Raw genomic sequence first — 17,387 nt, 5'->3', positions numbered from 1 at the left:
TGTAATTCATGACCCCTATCCCTCCCCTCGCTGTGCACAACACAGCATCGCTCACTGTCTCCAAGGCGGGAGAGGCCCGGTTTATGAATAAAGAAATGCTTCCCAGAGCCATCGCCCGGAACGCGCTCCAGACGATCCGTCATCCGCTCCGCGTGAAGGACGATTAAAATGCATAATAAAGGCAGTGGCCATCTAACCAGGAGTGATTTGGGAGTTCGTCTCCTTGGGTGTCTGTTTCAGGGCTGCTCATCTTTTTGCAGAGAGGAAGGAAATGCGAAGACCCGTTTTTCTGCATCCTGCAGGGAAGCCTGGCTGGGGTCTAACCTGGGGGCAAAGATCTGGGTGTGGGGTGGTGACCTGTCACCCAGTGGAACCAGATCCTCCTGTCCTCCTCTTCTCTGCCACTCGCCTCCTCTGTGTCTCTGGATCACATCTCCAGCCTCTCTGCTGCTCTGGCTCCAACCTTCCCCCTGCCCACCCCACTCTCCACCAGGTTAATCTCCCCCTGGGCTCACAGCCCGGCCCCCGACTAAGCTCCAGACGGTGACCACTGAAAATATGAAATCAGGGGCGCCTGGGTGGCTCAGTCGGTTGAGCGTCAGACTTCGGCTCAGGGCACGATCTCAGGGTTCGTGGGTTCGAGCCCCGCGTCGGGCTCTGTGCTGACAGCACAGAACTTGCTTGGGATGCTCTCTCTCTCGCTCTCTCTCTCTCTCTCTCTCTCTGCCCCTCCCCTGCTCACTCTGTCTCTCTCTCAAAAATAAATAAACCTAAAAAAAAATTAAAAAGAGCAATGAGCCCCCAACTTATTTCCCAGGGCCCCTGGCTCTTGATTCAATCTCCTGCACCCCTGGAAACCTCACCCTACCGTGCGGCAAACCCTTCCCAGGTAGGTTTCTGCTTGTCCTCCAGGCCGACATTGAAAATGTCTCTCAAAGTCATCCCCTCTTCTCCACGCCACCGCCACAGCACAGGCTCGGCCCTCTGTCCTGGCTCCCGCTGGGCCCCCCTGCGGCTGCCATCAGCACCCTCCACACCGCGGCAAGAAGGGTCGCTCTAAACCACGAGCCCCACTCCTCTGCCTCAGGCTCCCCAGAGCCACCAGGACCAAGTGCGAACTCCTGAGCACACCCTTGTGAGGCACTGAGAACACGGTTCCCGCTAAGCAGCCACCCTCAAAAGTACAAAAAGATCTAATGGGAAGCGGTCTGTATGCGATGGGCTTCATTTGTAAAGACTGGGACAGGTTAGGGGCGCCCGGGTGGCTCAGTCGGTTAAGCAGCCAACTTTTGATTTCGGCTCGGGTCATGATCTCGGGTCATGATCTTGAACTTCATGAGTTCAAGCTCCACGTCGGGCTCTGTGCTGACAGTGCAGAGCCTGCTTGGGATTCTCTCTCTCTCTCTCTCTCTCTCTCTCTCTGCCTCTCCCCTGCCCGTGCAGGCTCTCTCTCAAAATAAATAAACTTAAAAAAAAAAAAGAGAGAGACTGGGACAGGCTGAAGGGAAAAGCATGGAGAAGGCGTATCTACCAACGCCAATAAGGCGAAAGCTGGTGCGGCTGTCCCGGCTAGATTAACGTCAGACATGTAGGCGAGGAGTCACCAACACGGGCGCACGGCCGTTGGTAAAGGAGGGCGTTTAGGAACACAAAGGCCAACAACACGTCAAGAAGACCTCGCAATCCGAAGTGGACCTGCCCCTAAAAACAAAGCATCAAGACCCACGGAACGAGTGGACAGAACCAAGGGCAGAAACGGACACGTTTCGATCGTGGGCGCTTTGAACACTCCTCAGTCGACAGCTGATGGAAGTAGGGAAGTCAGTAAGGGCGCAGAAGGTCTGGACGCCGTCAATCAACGGGACGTCGCTGAAACACACAGAACACGCCGCCCGATCCTGGGACACACATTCTTGCCAGGTGTATGAGGGACGTTCACCTAGACAGCTTTCAGGCTGCAGAACCTGTTGATACTCTTAAGGCTACTAAGGGCCTCAAAAGGCTTTAAAAAAAAAAAAAAAAGAGTGGGTTGTTTCTATAGAGGTTGACCATACTAGAAACCTAAAAGAGGAGATTTAAAAATTTTTATTCATTCCTTTAAAAATAACCCACTGCAGGGCCCCTGGGTGGCTCAGTCGGTTGGGTGTCTGACTCTCGATTTCAGCTCAGGTCACGACCCCAAGGTTGTAGGATCGAGCCCCACGTCAGGCTCCGTGCTGAGTGTGGAACCTGCTTAAGATACTCTCTGTCCCTCTGCCCCCTCCCCTGCTCATGCTCTCTCCCTAAAAAATAAAAAAAAATGAAATTTAAGAAACTAAAAAGTAAAAATAACCCATTGCATACCAATAATGTATGTTTTGTTCTCAGGAAAAATAACTCTATTTCCTGCCTTCCTTTGGTGGGTACTTGGTCTGTGCTCCCACACTGGGTCCGGTGTTGGGGGAGGGGCAGAGAGAGAGGCGGGGGACACAGAATCCGAAGCAGGCTCCGGGCTCCGAGCTGTCAGCACAGAGCCCGACGTGGGGCTCGAACTCACGGACCGTGAGATCACGACCTGAGCCAAAGTCGGATGCTTCACCGACTGAGCCGCCCAGGCAACCCCCCTGCTACCTAAACCTTAAAGGTTCTCCAGAAGGAACACCGGGGGCTTCAAACGGTTGACCACCTGTCCAACCCCCACCCTCTCCTCGTCTCTCGGAGCTGAGTGTGCACAAAGGGCGCCCATCTGTGCCTCCGGGGCCTCCAACTGCTGCAAACCATTCCTCTTTCCTTGACAAGATTCCAGCTCGGTGGGGACAGGAGCTAACGTTTACGGGGATCTTAGTGCAGCAGGGAGGTGTCAGGGTCCGCGCCTGCGATGGCTAACTCCACGTGTCACCTCGACTGGGCTAAGGGAGGCCCGAGGCGGCTGGGAAGACGTTCCTTCTCGGCGTGTCCGCGAGGGTGTTTGCACAGGAGAGCGGCGTCTGAACGGAGTGAGGAAGGGCACCCTCCCCAGCGCGGGCGGGGGCCTCGACAGAACAAGGGGCACAGGGCGAACCTGCTCTGTGCTTGAGCCGGGAGATCCGCTTCCTCCAGCCCGCGGACAGGGGCCCCCGGCGCTCCCGGATCTCCAGAGCTTGCTGGGAGTGCCACCGCCGGCTTGCCGAAGGCAGACCCTGGGACCTCTCCGCCTCCACGGTCGCGAGAGCGCCAATGCCTACGATAAACCTCCTCTCACACGTCTCTCCACGTATCGACCCACACGCTGCCCACGTGAGAAACACACCAAGCGGCCCCGATCCCCTCGCGCCTGGTCACAGCGACGCAACACGTTCCCCCAGCCCCGCCGCTGGCCGTAGGCGAGGCTCGTCTTCTCCGCCCGGACAGGTGTTTGTTCCCTTTGAGGAAGCAGCACAGCACTGCCCTTGGTTAACAACGCCAGGGAGAGGGAGGCAACGGGGAGGCAGCCCGATGAACCCACCCCCCACCCCCCACCCCACGGGGCCCACGGGAACGCCGGCACCTGTCGGGAATCCTGGGACCGCCCAGCTGCAACCCACCTGCCACCTGCAGGATACCGTGTCTGGCCACGTCGTAGAAGGGGTGATTCACGCTGAGCGCGGGGTCCTGGCCAGGTGTGGGCACCACCAAGGGCTTTCTCGCTATGCTCAGGGCGGCCGCCTTCTCTTCATCCCCCTGCAGCTCTGTGGCAGACAGTGAGGATTACGGGAAGTCAGCTGTGCTCTTGAGAAAGATGGGCAACGAGGGAGCCTCCTGGCGTCTCTTCACAGGACAGTCACCGTGCCTCAAGAGGACATCCACTGTGCATCTGCTCAGCGTATACCTACTGTGCGCCCATCTCTGTTGTGCACCCACTGTGCGTCTGCTCGGTGCGCACCCTCCCCTCCTGTGCACCCACTGTGCGTCTGCTCGGTGCGCACCCTCCCCTCCTGTGCACCCCCTCCCCTCCTGTGCACCCACTGTGCGTCTGCTCGGTGCGCACCCTCCCCTCCTGTGCACCCACTGTGCGTCTGCTCAGCATATACCTACTGTGCGCCCATCTCTGTTGTGCACCCACTGTGTGTCTGCTCAGTGCGCACCCTCCCCTCCTGTGCACCCACTGTGCGTCTGCTCGGTGGGCACCCACCTCTCCTGTGGACCCACTGTGCGTCTGCTCAGTGCACACCCTCCCCTCCTGTGTACCCACTGTGCGTCTGCTCAGCATATACCTACTGTGCGCCCATCTCTGTTGTGCACCCACTGTGCGTCTGCTCAGTGTGCACCCTCCCCTCCTGTGCACCCACTGTGCGTCTGCTCGGTGCGCACCCTCCCCTCCTGTGCACCCACTGTGCGTCTGCTCAGTGCACACCGTCCCCTCCTGTGCACCCCCTCCCCTCCTATGCACCCACTGTGCGTCTGCTCAGTGTGCACCCTCCCCTCCTGTGCACCCACTGTGCATCTGCTCAGTGCGCACTCTCCCCTGCTGTGCACCCACTGTGCGTCTGCTCAGTGCACACCGTCCCCTCCTGTGCACCCACTGTGCGTCTGCTCAGTGCGCACCCTCCCCTCCTGTGCACCCACTGTGCATCTGCTCAGTGGGCACCCACCTCTCCTGTGGACCCACTATGCGTCTGCTCAGTGGGCACAACCATGGAGGGATAAAATGAGACCTGGGGGCAAATACTGTCCTCCACGCTGACAGGAGTGGAAACTGAGGCTCAGAGACAGGGAATGAGTTGCCCAAGGTCACAATGCTCATTGGCAGTGGAGTGTGGATTTGCACTTGATTTCCCAACTCCAAATTCCAACCCAGGCCCTCCCGGGAAATGTGGATCCAGGCAGCCGGCAGGAAACCCAGGCTGGGTTGAGGGCAGAAGGGGGTCACTGTGCCTCGAAGTAGGAAGGAGTGCTGTCTCCCGGTTTAATTTTAGTAGGTGAGGTGCCTTCATATAAAACAAATCAAGACTGGGGTGCTTGGGTGGCTCAGTCGGTTAAGCGTCCGACTTCGGCTCGGGTCACGATCTCGCGGTCCGTGAGTTCGAGCCCCGCGTCGGGCTCTGTGCTGACAGCTCGGAGCCTGGAGCCTGCTTCGGATTCTGTGTCTCCCTCTCTCTCTGACCCTCCCCCGTTCATGCTCTGTCTCTGTCTCAAAAATAAACGTTAAAAAAAAAAAATAATTAAAAAAAATAAATACATAAAACAAATCAAGACGGAGCTGTTTCCAACGGGAAACAGAACGGGGCCTTCAAATTTCGGGTGAGAGCAGACTGCGGTCCCCAGATGTGCTGGGTGGAAGAGCGTTGCTCCGAGATTCACGTCTGCCTGGAAGCTCACATGTGACCTTACGTGGAAACAGTGCCTGTGGAGAGGAAATTAGTTCAGACGAGGTCACACTGGATGAGGGTGGGCCCTACACCCGATGCCTGGGGTCCTGCTAAGAGAAGAGACACGGAGGGAAGACGGCTGCCGGAAGCACGCTGACATGCGAGCCGTGTACGATGTTCAAGCGAGTCGGAGGCAACGGTGCGCCCCAGAGAACTGGAAACGGGAATTCTAACAAATACAAGTGCACGCCGAGGTCACAGCAGCACCCTTCACAACAGCCGGAAAGTGGCCCCGGCCACGTGTCCGTCCGTGGATGAGTGGACACAGTGTGGGCTGCCCACGCGATGTAGTACTATTTGGCCGCAAGAGGAACGTGGTACTGACCTGCGCCACGATACAGACCGCCCTGAAAACATTAGGCTACGTTGAAGAAGCCAGGCCACAGGATGCGGGATTCCTTTTTCACGAAGTGCCCGGGACGGATAAATCCACGGAGTCAGAAAGCAGACTGATGCCTGCCCGGGGCTGAGGGAAGGAGTGAGTGCCCAATGGGGTGTGGGGTTTCCTTTTGGGGCGAAGCAAATGTTCTAACAGGTGGATACACTACACGTTACGCATGAGCTAAATACTTCCCGATGGCTCCTTTTATGCCATGTTAATTTCACCTCCGTAAAAAACCGAAAACAACGGTTCAGCACACGGGGGCCCAGCCACAAGGAAACGTGAGGAGGCAGAACGGACCGGACCGTCTTAAGGAAGGCAGCGGACGGAGGAAACAAGGATGCTCTTCCCGCATCCCTAACCACACCGCTGACATCGGGCTCGCTGTCCTGCCCCCGTATGGACCCAAGCGAGAGACGCTTGACTGTGCCGCACGCCTTAAAGCAGCAAGGGGAGCAAACCGGAAGGCGTAATTAATGGCGGGCTCCCGGGAGCCCGAATCGAGCAGCACAGGCAGACGCAGCCGAGGCTCCCCCCAGCATCGGGCGTGACGCACTGATGCTGCTCGCAGAACGGAAAGTCATTTCTCTCAGGGCCACGGGCCTTCGGCGGATCCTCGGGAGTCACTCCGGGTTACTGCGAACCTTGAGGACAGATGTGCACTAGAGGGAGACGAACGGGGGGGCCTGGCCCCGGTGCGCGTAGCAGGAACAGCCTCGCGCGGAAACACGTGCACACGTGATGCTAAACCAAACCGCCAAGGGGTGGGTCTATGCAGAGGCCCTCCCCGCAGCTTGGCCCCTGTCACGGGGTGCCCTCAGCCGGGTGTTCCAGTCACCCCGGGCCTCAGTTTGCTTGTCTGTAAGATGGGGATGTGGACGCTGGCACCCTGGAGGGTAGCCTCAAGCAGTCAATGAGGATGTTATCCCATCTGAGCCTCATAACAACCCAGGAAGGTGGCCCCATCTCAGAGGGGCTCACCCGAATTTGCACAAAAGAACCCTGGAAAGATTAAAAAGGCACTACCTGGGGCTAACGGGGGTGGGGAAGGGGTAAGACCCCAGATGAGGGAGAAGGACAACCTCGCCAAGCCCTTCTTACAGGGCTAGACTTTTCCAGCCACGTAAGCGTGTTAGTATCTGTTTAAAGCAAACATCCGCCAACGGCCTCCTCGCGGGACGAGGCTGGAAGGAGAACGCGCTTACCTATTTCGGCCAGCTCCTCCAGGTCCGGCTGGGACATGTTCTGCTGCTCTCCAGGGTGGCCCAGCACACGGCCCCGATGCCACCTCTCAGGGGTCCGGGCACGGGGTCCTTCCGACACCCTGAGGGAGAAGCACACGGAACCCGGGGACATTGAACACACACGTGCACACGAGGGCTCAAGGAATGAAGGAAACACCCTTCAAGCGAACGCCAGGGCACAGCCTCCCCGGCCCCCGCTGCCTACGCCGCGTGCACGACAGGACGATGCTGGGGACACACACTATGCAGAGTCCAGGCCTGCAGTCACACGGGCGGGGGGTTCCTGGCTGGACAGAGCGGACAGGTGTCCTCTTGGCCACCGGCATCCCCCCCCCCGCCCCCGCCGGTAATCACCGGCTTTCCCCCACACACGCACACATGCACGTACATCCACACGTGCAGAGTCCGTGTGCACACCATATGCACACACAGCCTGTGCAACGTTGAAGGAAGCTCCACTTTGGGCACCAAGGACAGAACCAGGGGTCTTTGCCTGGCCAGTCACGGCACCAAATTCCCTGAGCCGCGGAGATGGGCTCAGGAGTGACCACATGTCCCCTGCTGTTCCAACCAGAGTGAACTCTGAGACTTCTATCGAAGCTCCTGAGAATACTTCTTTTTTTCTTAGTTTATTTACTTATTTTGAGAGAGAGAGAGAGAGAGAGAGAGAGAGAGAGAGGGCACACAGTGGGGGACAGGCAGAGAGCGAGGGAGAGAGAGAATCCCAAGCAGGCTCCCAGCTCAGAGCCCAGCGTGTGGCTCTAACTCACGAACCGTGAGATCATGACCTGAGCTAAAATCGAGAGTCGGACGCTTAACAAAGACTGAGCTACCCGGGCACCCCTGAGAAGAGATACTTCTTAAATGTGTCCTGCTGTGCCCAAACCTGGAGGACACGGGCCTGGAACCACCAAAGGTCACCACCTGGAACTTGAAAAAATGAAGCCAAAGGCAGAAGACACAGCAAGATAGAGAAACAGTCCCTAAAACACTATGCGCCTGGATCCAGCTGCACCTGAATGCAAAGATCCCATAAATCCTCTCTTCCGCGTAAGCCGGTTTGGGTTACAGACAACCTGTCCCTTTTTTTTTTTTTAACTTTTTGACGTTTATTCATTTTTGGGGGGGTGGGGAGAGAATGAGTCGGGGAGGGGTAGAGACAGCGACTCCGTAACGAACGGCACGAGTTTCTGGATCATGCACGTGTGTGTTCTCTTCTGACCAGTGTCTGCACTCTGGACAACTGTGACCAAGAAGCAGCTGTAGGGGCGGCTGCTTGCCTCAGTTGGTTCAGCGTCCAACTCTTGATTTCGGTTCGGGTCATGATCCCACATGTGTGGGTTGGAACCCCCCCGTCGGACTCTATGCTGAGCGTGCAGAACCTGCTTGGGATTCTCTCCCCCTCCCCCCCCCGCCCCTCACACTCTCTCTCTCTCTCTCTCTCTGCCCCCCCTGCCCTCCCCTGGCTCTCTCTCTCATAATAAATAAATAAACAAACACTTAAAAAAACAACGTAGATGGGAGTTAGGAGGCTGGAATGCTGCCCTTGCCCGGCCCCCTCACGCTGAGAAAGGCCACTGTCCCCATTTACCAGAGAACAAAACTGAGGCCAAGGGGCTGTGCACACAGGCCCGAGTCAGCCCCAGGGTGCCTCCACTTGCTCTGGGCTCCTCACAGCTTCTCCCTGGTGTGCGTGCCTAGGCTCTCCCCATTTCCCACTTCTGGGAGCCACGACACTGACTCCTGAGGTCACCTGACCCTGGAGGCCACGGCTTCTGAGGGCAGGGAAGGTAGATGGGGTGACAGCCGCACAGCCAGCCGGCTGGGGCCGGGGTGCACACGGGGGATCGGGCTTGCTCCCTGGCAGGAATGGGGTGCACAGAGCACCAGGCAGGGGAGGCCCCGCACCGCCTGACCCGGACCCCAAGGCCCACTCTGTGCGCGTCAGGAACGCCGGGCCCTCTTCCCAGTCCAGCTCTCCCCAAGCCGGAGGCAGCTGGCTGGGGACCTGGGAGGACAGGAGGGGGACACCGGGCCTGGCTGAGAGGCCCTGCTGCTGGCAGAGAAACTGAGTAAAGAAACTCAATCGCCTGCGCCCTCACTCTGGGCGCGGCCACGGCAGCTGGTCTGCGAGGAGCGGTGGCCAGGAAGCCTGGTGAGACGAGAACTCTCCTCAGGTTAGTCATTCGTCCCTGGGCCACCCAACCAGGCTGGCGGCCGGGCACAGGGGTGCCAAGGGCCGTTGCTGCCTGGGGCGGGGGAAAACCCAGCCTTGTGGGGGGGAACGCACCGCCACCCCGCCATTCCACTTTTCCCTTACAACAGGCAAGAGGGGCTCCCTGATGTCTGATGACGGAAGGGGGCCACCCTGTCCCCACCCCCAGAGTCCCACCCGCCCCTTTCGTGGGCTAGCCTGGGATGATAAGCCCGTTACAGGCCAGACAAACAGCTTGAAAGCAATCTTCTGGAGGCACCTCTTGAGGGACCCACCCGACCCAGGGGAGGAGAATCCTTCTGGAACATTCCTGCTTCAAAGCCTCACAGGGGGCACCAACCACCAGGGGGAACAGCCAGAGCGGACCCAGGCCTCTTCCTCCTCCACTGCCCGTGGGGAAAGGCCTCCCTGCGACGCAGCACATCTGGAAGTCCTGGCGAGGCGGAGTCGGGAGTTCAAAGCTCCCAAAGGCAAGAAGGCTCTGTGTTTCCTCCAGAGTCTGCTCCGGTTAAAGCAGAGTAATATTTACTCCTTTTTTCCCTTACAGGCTCAAAACCTTTACCCCGATCCCCTATCTCAAAATGCACAGGCAGCTGTATTTGTTTTAAAGTCTGTACGCCCAGATGGTGGGCTCGTCGCACATAATCGGTGCCTTGTGGCAACAGCTAGTCTGGGGGAGGGGGAGCCCTGTGAGCTGCCCACCCCCCCCCCCCCCGACCGTAATCCTACACTGGAAGAGAAACCCAGGCTCTCCCCACCATCCCAGAGTGCTCCGCGGGCTGGCTTGCACCAGAGGCCTCCCCCAACCCTCCACACCCCTCCGCTGCAGGCCGTCGGTGGGACCCCACCCCACACAGGACGGGAGTGCGGCCAGGGCAGGGGAAGGAAGCCCATCCTCAGTGCTGTTGCTCAGGAGCCCAGGGGTTCCTCGGGAAGGCCGCCAGGCACAGGTGGCCTGTCCTTCCAGGTCCAGGAGCCCAAACGCTGCCGACTGGCTGGCTGGGCATCCAGGGGGGCAGAGGGCTCTGGCACCAGGGTGAGTCTGGTCCCACTGGCCTTGTGATGGTTGATTTTATGTGTCAACTTGTCTGGCCAATGGTGCCCAGTTGTTGGTCAAACACTAGCTCAGATGCTGCCTTGGAGGTATTTGTAGATGTCGTTAACGTTTACAATCAGCTGACCCTGCTTAAAACAGATGATGCACCGTAATGGGGGGCGGGCCTCATCTAATCAGGTGAAGACCTTAAGCGCAAACAGGTTTTTTTCAGAGAACAACTTCCGCCTCAAGACTACAACATAAAGGAGTGCCTGGGTGGTTCAGGTGGTTAAGCGTCTGAGTCTTGATTTCAGCTCAGCTCATGATCTCGAGGTTCGTGAATTGAAGCCCCGCGTCGGGCTCTGTGCTGACAGTGGGAGCCTGGACGCTGCTTCGGATTCTGTGTCTCCCTCCCTCTCTGCCCCTGCCCCACGCTCTCGCTCTCTCTCTCTCTCTCAAAAATAAACACAAAAAAATAAACTTTAAAGAATCACAAAACAGCGACACAAGGCAGGACCACAGTGAACATACTGTGCCATCAACTCTCACTGTACAGCAAGAAAACTGAGGCCCAGAGAGGGTGAGGGACTTGCCCCCAGTCACACAGCAAGTCAGTGGAGAGCTGGATCTTAAAACCAGGACTCCTGACTCCAGCCTAGAACCAGAATGACTCCACATTTGGCGGGAAATCGTCAACCAAACTTTTTTAAATGCAAAGAGGAAAGGAACCACTGGCACATCCCATCACCCCGCCCCAACCACAGTTAATTCAGTCTCGTTGTTGCTTTCAGGAAGTTCAAGGTGTTGCTCTGTGTCGGGCCAGGATTCAACCAGGAATCCTCGGCTGGTGTCTGCAACGGGACCCCCCCCCCCCCCTTCCTCATCAAGTGTCTTGAACTGTTATTTGAATCTCACGCTACAAACGGACCCCCTGGCATTTACGACCAGTCCTCGCAGGTGCCTTCTCGTAGCCGTGTGAGCAAACCTGTGCCTTGATGGGAAACTACACCTTGTCCAGAACAGAGAACACCCTGTGGGGTTGACCCCACCCCTGGGAGCTAGTTTACAACTGCACACTGCTGTCGGCTGAGAGCAACACGAATAATTCTCGCCTACAGACGTGCAAATTCCATCCTGTCTGGTGGGCTTCTCTCCCTTCCCCGCCCTCCTCCCCCAAAATGCCCCAAATCGCCTCCATTTTCATTTCGACCCTCCCGATCTCCAAGTGCCTCTGTACTTCAGATCCTTTCGACCAGTGACAGCGTGTGCCTGGTTCCCTCATAAGTTAAATAAAATCTTTCACTGTGTTCATTTTTCCATCAGTAGGACAGTCAGGGTTTTCTGCCTTCTTTGAAAATTATCGTTTGATGGGACTTTGCTCTGGGTGCCTGGAGCCTTGCAAGGAAGGGACGCTGAATGAAGGAAAGGCATTTCTATCCCTGCCTTACTAACAAGAAAACAGGGGCATAGAGGATAAGGCCCCACTGCCCGGGGTTTAAGTCCAGCTTGGACTCCACCCTCGCCCCTCACCCCGGGCCTCCTTCTCCTCTCTCTCTCCCATGGCTACGGCCACAGAAACCCAGCGCATCCGAGGCTTTCCCAAACCCCATGCTGCTCCCACCTACCCCAGGGCCTTGACACAGACTCTTCCCTGAGCCTTTTAAGTTCTTTCCGCCCCCGTGAGGTTTGCTCCAAACAACAAATATGTTATTCCAACACCGCTTCTCTGATTCTCTGACATGAACTGGGGTCCTACAATGCAATCCTGTTCTGACACAAACTACCAGGAGTCAGCACAGACCCCACTGCTTAATGGCTGAGTCCCACAGTGACTGTCCCCATTTCGGACACCAGTCCCGCGTCCCAGGTTCCCAGGCTGTTGCACTTGTGTCTGACTTGGCTACAAGTTCGGGGGTTCCCACAACCCCCATTCAGGTTCAGCAATTCAGTAGAACAATTCACAAACTCAGGAAAGTGCTTCACTTATGGTCACAGGCTCGCGGAACGGGATACGACTCAGGACCAGGCAAGCAGGAGCCGCACAGGCGAGCGCTGGAGAGGGGGGTGTGCACGGAGCCTCCCGCCCACCCTGGGGGTGCCACCCTCCCAGCACATCAATGTGCTCACCAACCTGGAAGCTTCTCGGTCTCAGAGCTTTTACCCCTTACCCGTCCGGGAGCCGGGCGTGGCTGAATCACGGCCGTGGGGGATGGCCCCTCCCTGGAAGTTGAGGGGTGTGGCTGAAAGCTCTAACCCTCTAATCAGGATTGGGGGGGGGGGGGAGAGATACTCTGGCCACCAGCCCCATCCCCATGTTATCAGAGGGCCCAGCCCAGCCGCCTCATTAGCATGAACTCAGGCAAGGTCAAAAGGGATCCTTTGTGAATAAGAAAAGACACCGCCCTCAGGAGGGTGCCCAGGGTTCTCAGGAGCCCCCTGCCAGGAAATGGGACAGAGACCAAACACATGAATATTACACTGCACGGACTCTTTACCCTTTATCCTCGGACCGTGTTAGAGGGCTCCCCCCTCTGCAGACTCCCCCACAGGGTTAGTGGCCCTCACCCCGTCCGTAAACCTGCACCGGCTGCAAACGTGTGCCTGTTTCTGTGGCCCTTAGGCTGATGTTACCACGGGCCGCCCTCACCAGATCAGTTTCAGGAGGGCCGAGCTGCAGTGTGGACTTGTTAAAACGGGATCCCGAGAACCCAGCTCCGTGCAGACACTACAAATGGGCCCTTTCTCCTCGGCGGCGACTTTGGGGCACCAGCCCGTCACCCTCCACCTGAGCCCGCCCACCTCAACTCCCGCCAAGCTGAGCTGTGAGCCCTGAATTATAAACAGATGAGCTCGGTGGTTTGAAATCTCTTTCGCATAGGATCCAGGTTGCCACGTGCCTGCTCTGGTCCACCGTCTCCAGCCGGCGCAGCACCCCCGCCCCGGCTGCTTTACAATAACACACAAGTAAGAAAGGGAGACAGGAGGTGAGTAGGTGGGGGGGAGTGGGTTGGAGGCCCCAGGTGGGGGGAGCCTAGGCCAGGCTTGGCTGCAGCATGGCCGTGGTTGACGCTGGGATCCCGCTTACTTCTGAATATCTGACGTTCTCCATAAATAAGAAAACACAAATGAATAAAGAACGCAAGGTGTTGTAACAGCACAGAACCGAAGCTGGTGACCTGGGAGTTACGGGAGCCTCAGAAGCAGCAAGAACTTAGCGGAGAACAAGGTCTAAAGGAGAAGCAATTTCCAGGGGCGCCTGGGTGGCTCAGGCGGTTAAGCGTCCGACTTCGGCTCAGGTCACGATCTCACCGTGTGTGGGTTCGAGCCCCTCGTCGGGCTCTGTGCCGACAGCTCAGAGCCTGGAGCCTGCTTCGGATTCCCTCTCTCTGCCCCTCCCCTGCTCACTCTCGGTCTCTCAAAAATGAATAAACGTTAAAAAAAAAAAAAAAAGAAGGCAATTTCCAGAAGCCCCACCCAGGCCCGCTGGTTCAAAATCCTTCCCGGCTTCAACCACCAAAGCTCTCCTGAAGATAACAAACGGTGCCAGCCCAGACAGCCTACCTCCCGCCCGCGTTTTCTTGGCTGGTTTGAATTTGACCCTGAGTGGGGGAAGGGAGGGGACAGCTCCCCTGAAGTTTCTGGACTCCTGACCTGCCAAACCAGTTCCTTCTAATGGACAGTCACCGGGCTAACTCACGGCTCGGCTCTGTCCAGCGTCACTGAAGAAAGAACCGCTCCGCCCCTCGGCCAAGGGCAGGACGGGGTTCCACACAAGCTCGCCCTTCCTGCTTTCCCCGCGCTCAGTGGGCAGAACGGATACTGACACTTACAAAGGTGTTCGGAGGCGCTTCGCACAAATTAACAACCCCGACGACCCCACGAGTAGCTAATAACACTGTCTGTATTTTGCAAATGGGACACCAGGGCACAGGGCGGCTGCGGCTCTGGTTGGCAGCTGCAGGCCACTCGGCCGGGGGTCAGGGAGGTGGGGGAGTCGGGCCGAGCACCCGACCCCCACTGAGCGCCCACGTACTCCCGCTGAGCCGCAGGGCAGCCTGCTGACGCAGCCCGTTTGAGAGGTCAGCAAACGGTGACCATGACCCAGCCGGGTCTCCAGCCTTCCAGGGACCCGGAAACTTGGACTGCACCCGGGGCCTCCGCGTGAGGTCGCTGGGGCAGGACTCAGGAGCCGTACGTCACTTGCAAGAGCCCCACACCGGGCATCCTCCAGGCCGTCCCCACCCAGTACCGGACCCGGAAGGGCTCCCCTCAAATGGGCCCCAGGAGGCCCGGGGAGCCTCTGGATACACCCGGCCGGTGTTCTCTGAGCATCGGTTTTCACTTAAGGATTGAGGGAAACGTTTAACAATGTATCTGAAAAACTGAACACATCATTCTTACATTGCCATGCCGATTTCCTCGAGATCAGAAGGGCAGTCACCGGCCGACTCTGACTGTCCCCACCACGAAGGCAGACCTCAGTGCCCTGGAAGGAGCCACAGCACAGCGGGCATCAAAGCTGGCTCTCCACTCACTCACTGGCCCTGCGACCTCGGAAAGGCGCCCGAGCCGCCTTGCCTCAGTTTCCCCATCCCTGAAAGAGGGTTAGAATCAAGGAATGGGATGGGTTCTTGGGTGGGGGGAAAGACAAGCACCCCGGGGGGCATCCGGGTGGTCCGAGCTCTTACTGTCCCCTCTTTAACTGAAGCGCCCACAACTGACTTGGTCTGGAACCAGCTTAGTAGGGAGATGCCATTGGTCCACAGGATGTCTCATCAAGTCAGCGTCCAGACCTCAAAACACCTCGCTGAGGTCACCCTCCAATGACTCCAGTGACGTTTTCCAAGTAAATTCCTGATGGCTCCACCTATGGTACCCCACAGGCATTTCCACCCCAGCTTACAGGTGAATTATCCCCCACCCTCTGGGTGACCTCAACATGCATACCTTCCTGCCCACCTCCCATCCATCTTCCAGTTCGATGGCTGCCTCCTCCAGGATGCCCTCCCTGACCTCCCACTAGCCACCGGGAGTCCCCTGTGGGCAGGGACTGTGGAGATAGATGGCTGTCCACACAGAGTAGCTGGGCTCGGGCCAGTACCCTGGGTCCCTGTTCGCCCCTGCCCCCCCCCCCGCAGCGTTGGATTAAAGGAGGAACTCACAAACAAGGTCCCCAAAGTGCCAACAGAAACCACCCAAAGGAGGTTTACTGTTGAGTCTTAATTTAAATTTTGAGTTTCTACCTGGACAAACGTCAACACTGCCTTTCACAGACACGCTGGAGCACAGCACAGCGCTCTCTGGAACCCGCCCAGCCTCTGACGCGAACAAAACCTCAAAGTCTGTGGTGGCCAGACAGCCAAGGCCATGTGCCCACCCCACCAAACTAGGACTCACAGGAAGCCCTGCCCTGTGCCCCGCTTCCTGAGGATTCCGCGGGGCCTTCTCCGGGGACCTTAGCCACCACCCTTCACACACCTCCCGAGGCAGCGGGGACCCCCAAGCCAGTGCTGCTGTCAGTGACCCTGGGAATTCTCAGGCCGGCCGATGCCAGGGGCTGAGAACAGTGAAAGCAGCCAAGACCTCTCTCCTGACGGGTTCCGGAGGCTGACCGGCCGGGGATCTGTTTCTGGCCCACTGATTCTGGCTTCTATCCTCCCTGCTGACCCAGCCAGCAGCCCGGCCAGCGGCCTGGAGTTGGAATAAGCCTAGCGCCTGCTCTGCCTCTGTTTTCTCATCTGGGAAGTGGAAAGATGCCCCCCACCTCCCTGCTTCGGTGTGAGGGGGGGCTGATGTGCCTGAAGTGCCACCCTGCGTCATGGGAGAACCCGAATTAGGGAAGGAAAATGGGGGGCGGCAAGTGTGAACTGAGACAGCCTATCCAGACGGAAACACAAAAGTGGGGGAGACCTGGGGAGGGAGGGTGCGGGGGCAAGGAGGAGGAGACAGAGGAAGAGGGAGAGGAGGAGGAAGGCGGGGAGCAGGGAGGAAGGGGTGCCGGGCAAGGAGGGGGAGGAGAAGCGGGGAGCAGAGAGGGAGGGGTGCAGGGCTAGAAGGCGAGGGGGTGCAGGAGGAGGAAGAGGGAGGGAAGGAGGGGGGCCGGGAAGGAGGGGTGCGGGGCGGGGAGGAGGAGGAGAGGCGGGGAGGGAGGGGTGCAGGGCGGGGAGGGGGAGGAGAGGAGGGGAGGGGGAGGAGAGGCGAGGAGGGAGGAGAGGCGGGGAGGGAGGGGTGCAGGGGGGGGTGGAGGAGCGCGCTCCAAGAAAACCAGGGGTGGGGGTGGGGGTGGGGGTGGGGCGGTGAGGGGCAGGGACCCCCGCCGGCCGGGGCGGGGCGGCTGGGTTGGCCCGGGTCACGTGTGGCCGCGCCCACCTGAGCTCCCTCCCCGTCCGGCCGCCGCCTCACACCCTCAGAGCCCGCGTGGCGTCCCCACGCGAGGCACAGGCGGACTCCCTCCCGCGGACACGGGGCCTTACCTGCCTACGGCCCGGCCGGCGCCTCACCTGGGCTCCGCCGTGCGGCCCACTCACCTGGCCCCGCCCCGGAAGCGGCCCCCACGCCGGGCCCGCCCCTCGCCCCGCCCCTGGCCGCGCGCCGCCGCCGCCGCATTCCTGGGGCGCGGGCTCCCGGGGGAGGGGGGCGGGGTCAGCCAGGTCTCCGCGGGGCCGGGAGGGGCGGGGCGGGAGGGGGCTGGACAGGTGGCCCCGCCTCGGGGGCGGGGCGGGAGGGGCGGCGCCGCGAGCTCGAAGCCCCTGTAGCCTTGCACGCGGGGCGCCCCCCGAGTCTTGCCTGGGTCAAGCCCCTCGGGCACCCACCCTGGGGCACGCACTTTCCTCGCTGATCCGCTTCTCCGCTTCAGGGATGTGCACAGTGAGGTGCGGGGCGGGGAGATTTACGAGGAGCTCAGAGGAAACGTTCCACAAAATCTCCCAAAGCGTCTTCTGGGCCCGGACTGCCTTCCGGGGACTGCGGCGGGGACCCCACGCTGGGCTCAGAACTCCACGGAGACAGCGGCTGGGCAATCCCAGAGACGGCCCTGACCCAAGTTGAGGAGCCCGGAGGACTTCCTGGAGGAGGCAGTGTGACCAAGACTTGGGGCTCCCAAAGGGTCATTCAGGGCCAAGTGCTGCCTTTCCTCCCGTGGGAG

The 17,387-nt window shown here is 59.0% G+C and overlaps 1 protein-coding gene across 5 annotated transcripts in view; it reads right to left on the bottom strand.

Moving 5' to 3' along the window:
* ARHGAP8 (Rho GTPase activating protein 8) overlaps positions 1-16,789 on the bottom strand; it is a 61,430-nt gene extending 44,641 nt beyond the window's left edge. For 2 of the 5 annotated variants that reach the window (XM_053894641.1, XM_053894642.1), the window contains exons 1-3: positions 16,717-16,789; positions 6,954-7,072; positions 3,543-3,686 (exon numbers count right to left, since the gene is read on the bottom strand). In XM_053894641.1, coding sequence (XP_053750616.1) covers positions 3,543-3,686; positions 6,954-6,990 — 181 coding nt within the window. In that variant the 5' untranslated portion in view covers positions 6,991-7,072; positions 16,717-16,789. The remainder of the gene's footprint in view (positions 1-3,542; positions 3,687-6,953; positions 7,073-16,716) is intronic. The other 3 variants (XM_053894643.1, XM_053894645.1, XM_053894644.1) reach the window with 2 other exon arrangements.
* Positions 16,790-17,387: the final 598 nt, after the last annotated feature.

This window comes from Panthera pardus, unplaced genomic scaffold (assembly GCF_024362965.1).
Source record: "Panthera pardus isolate Hobbes unplaced genomic scaffold, ASM2436296v1 HiC_scaffold_6, whole genome shotgun sequence".
Classification (NCBI taxonomy): Eukaryota; Metazoa; Chordata; class Mammalia; order Carnivora; family Felidae; genus Panthera; species Panthera pardus.
The sequence above is the reverse complement of the archived record's forward strand: the minus strand, read 5'-3'. Positions and strand labels throughout refer to the sequence as shown.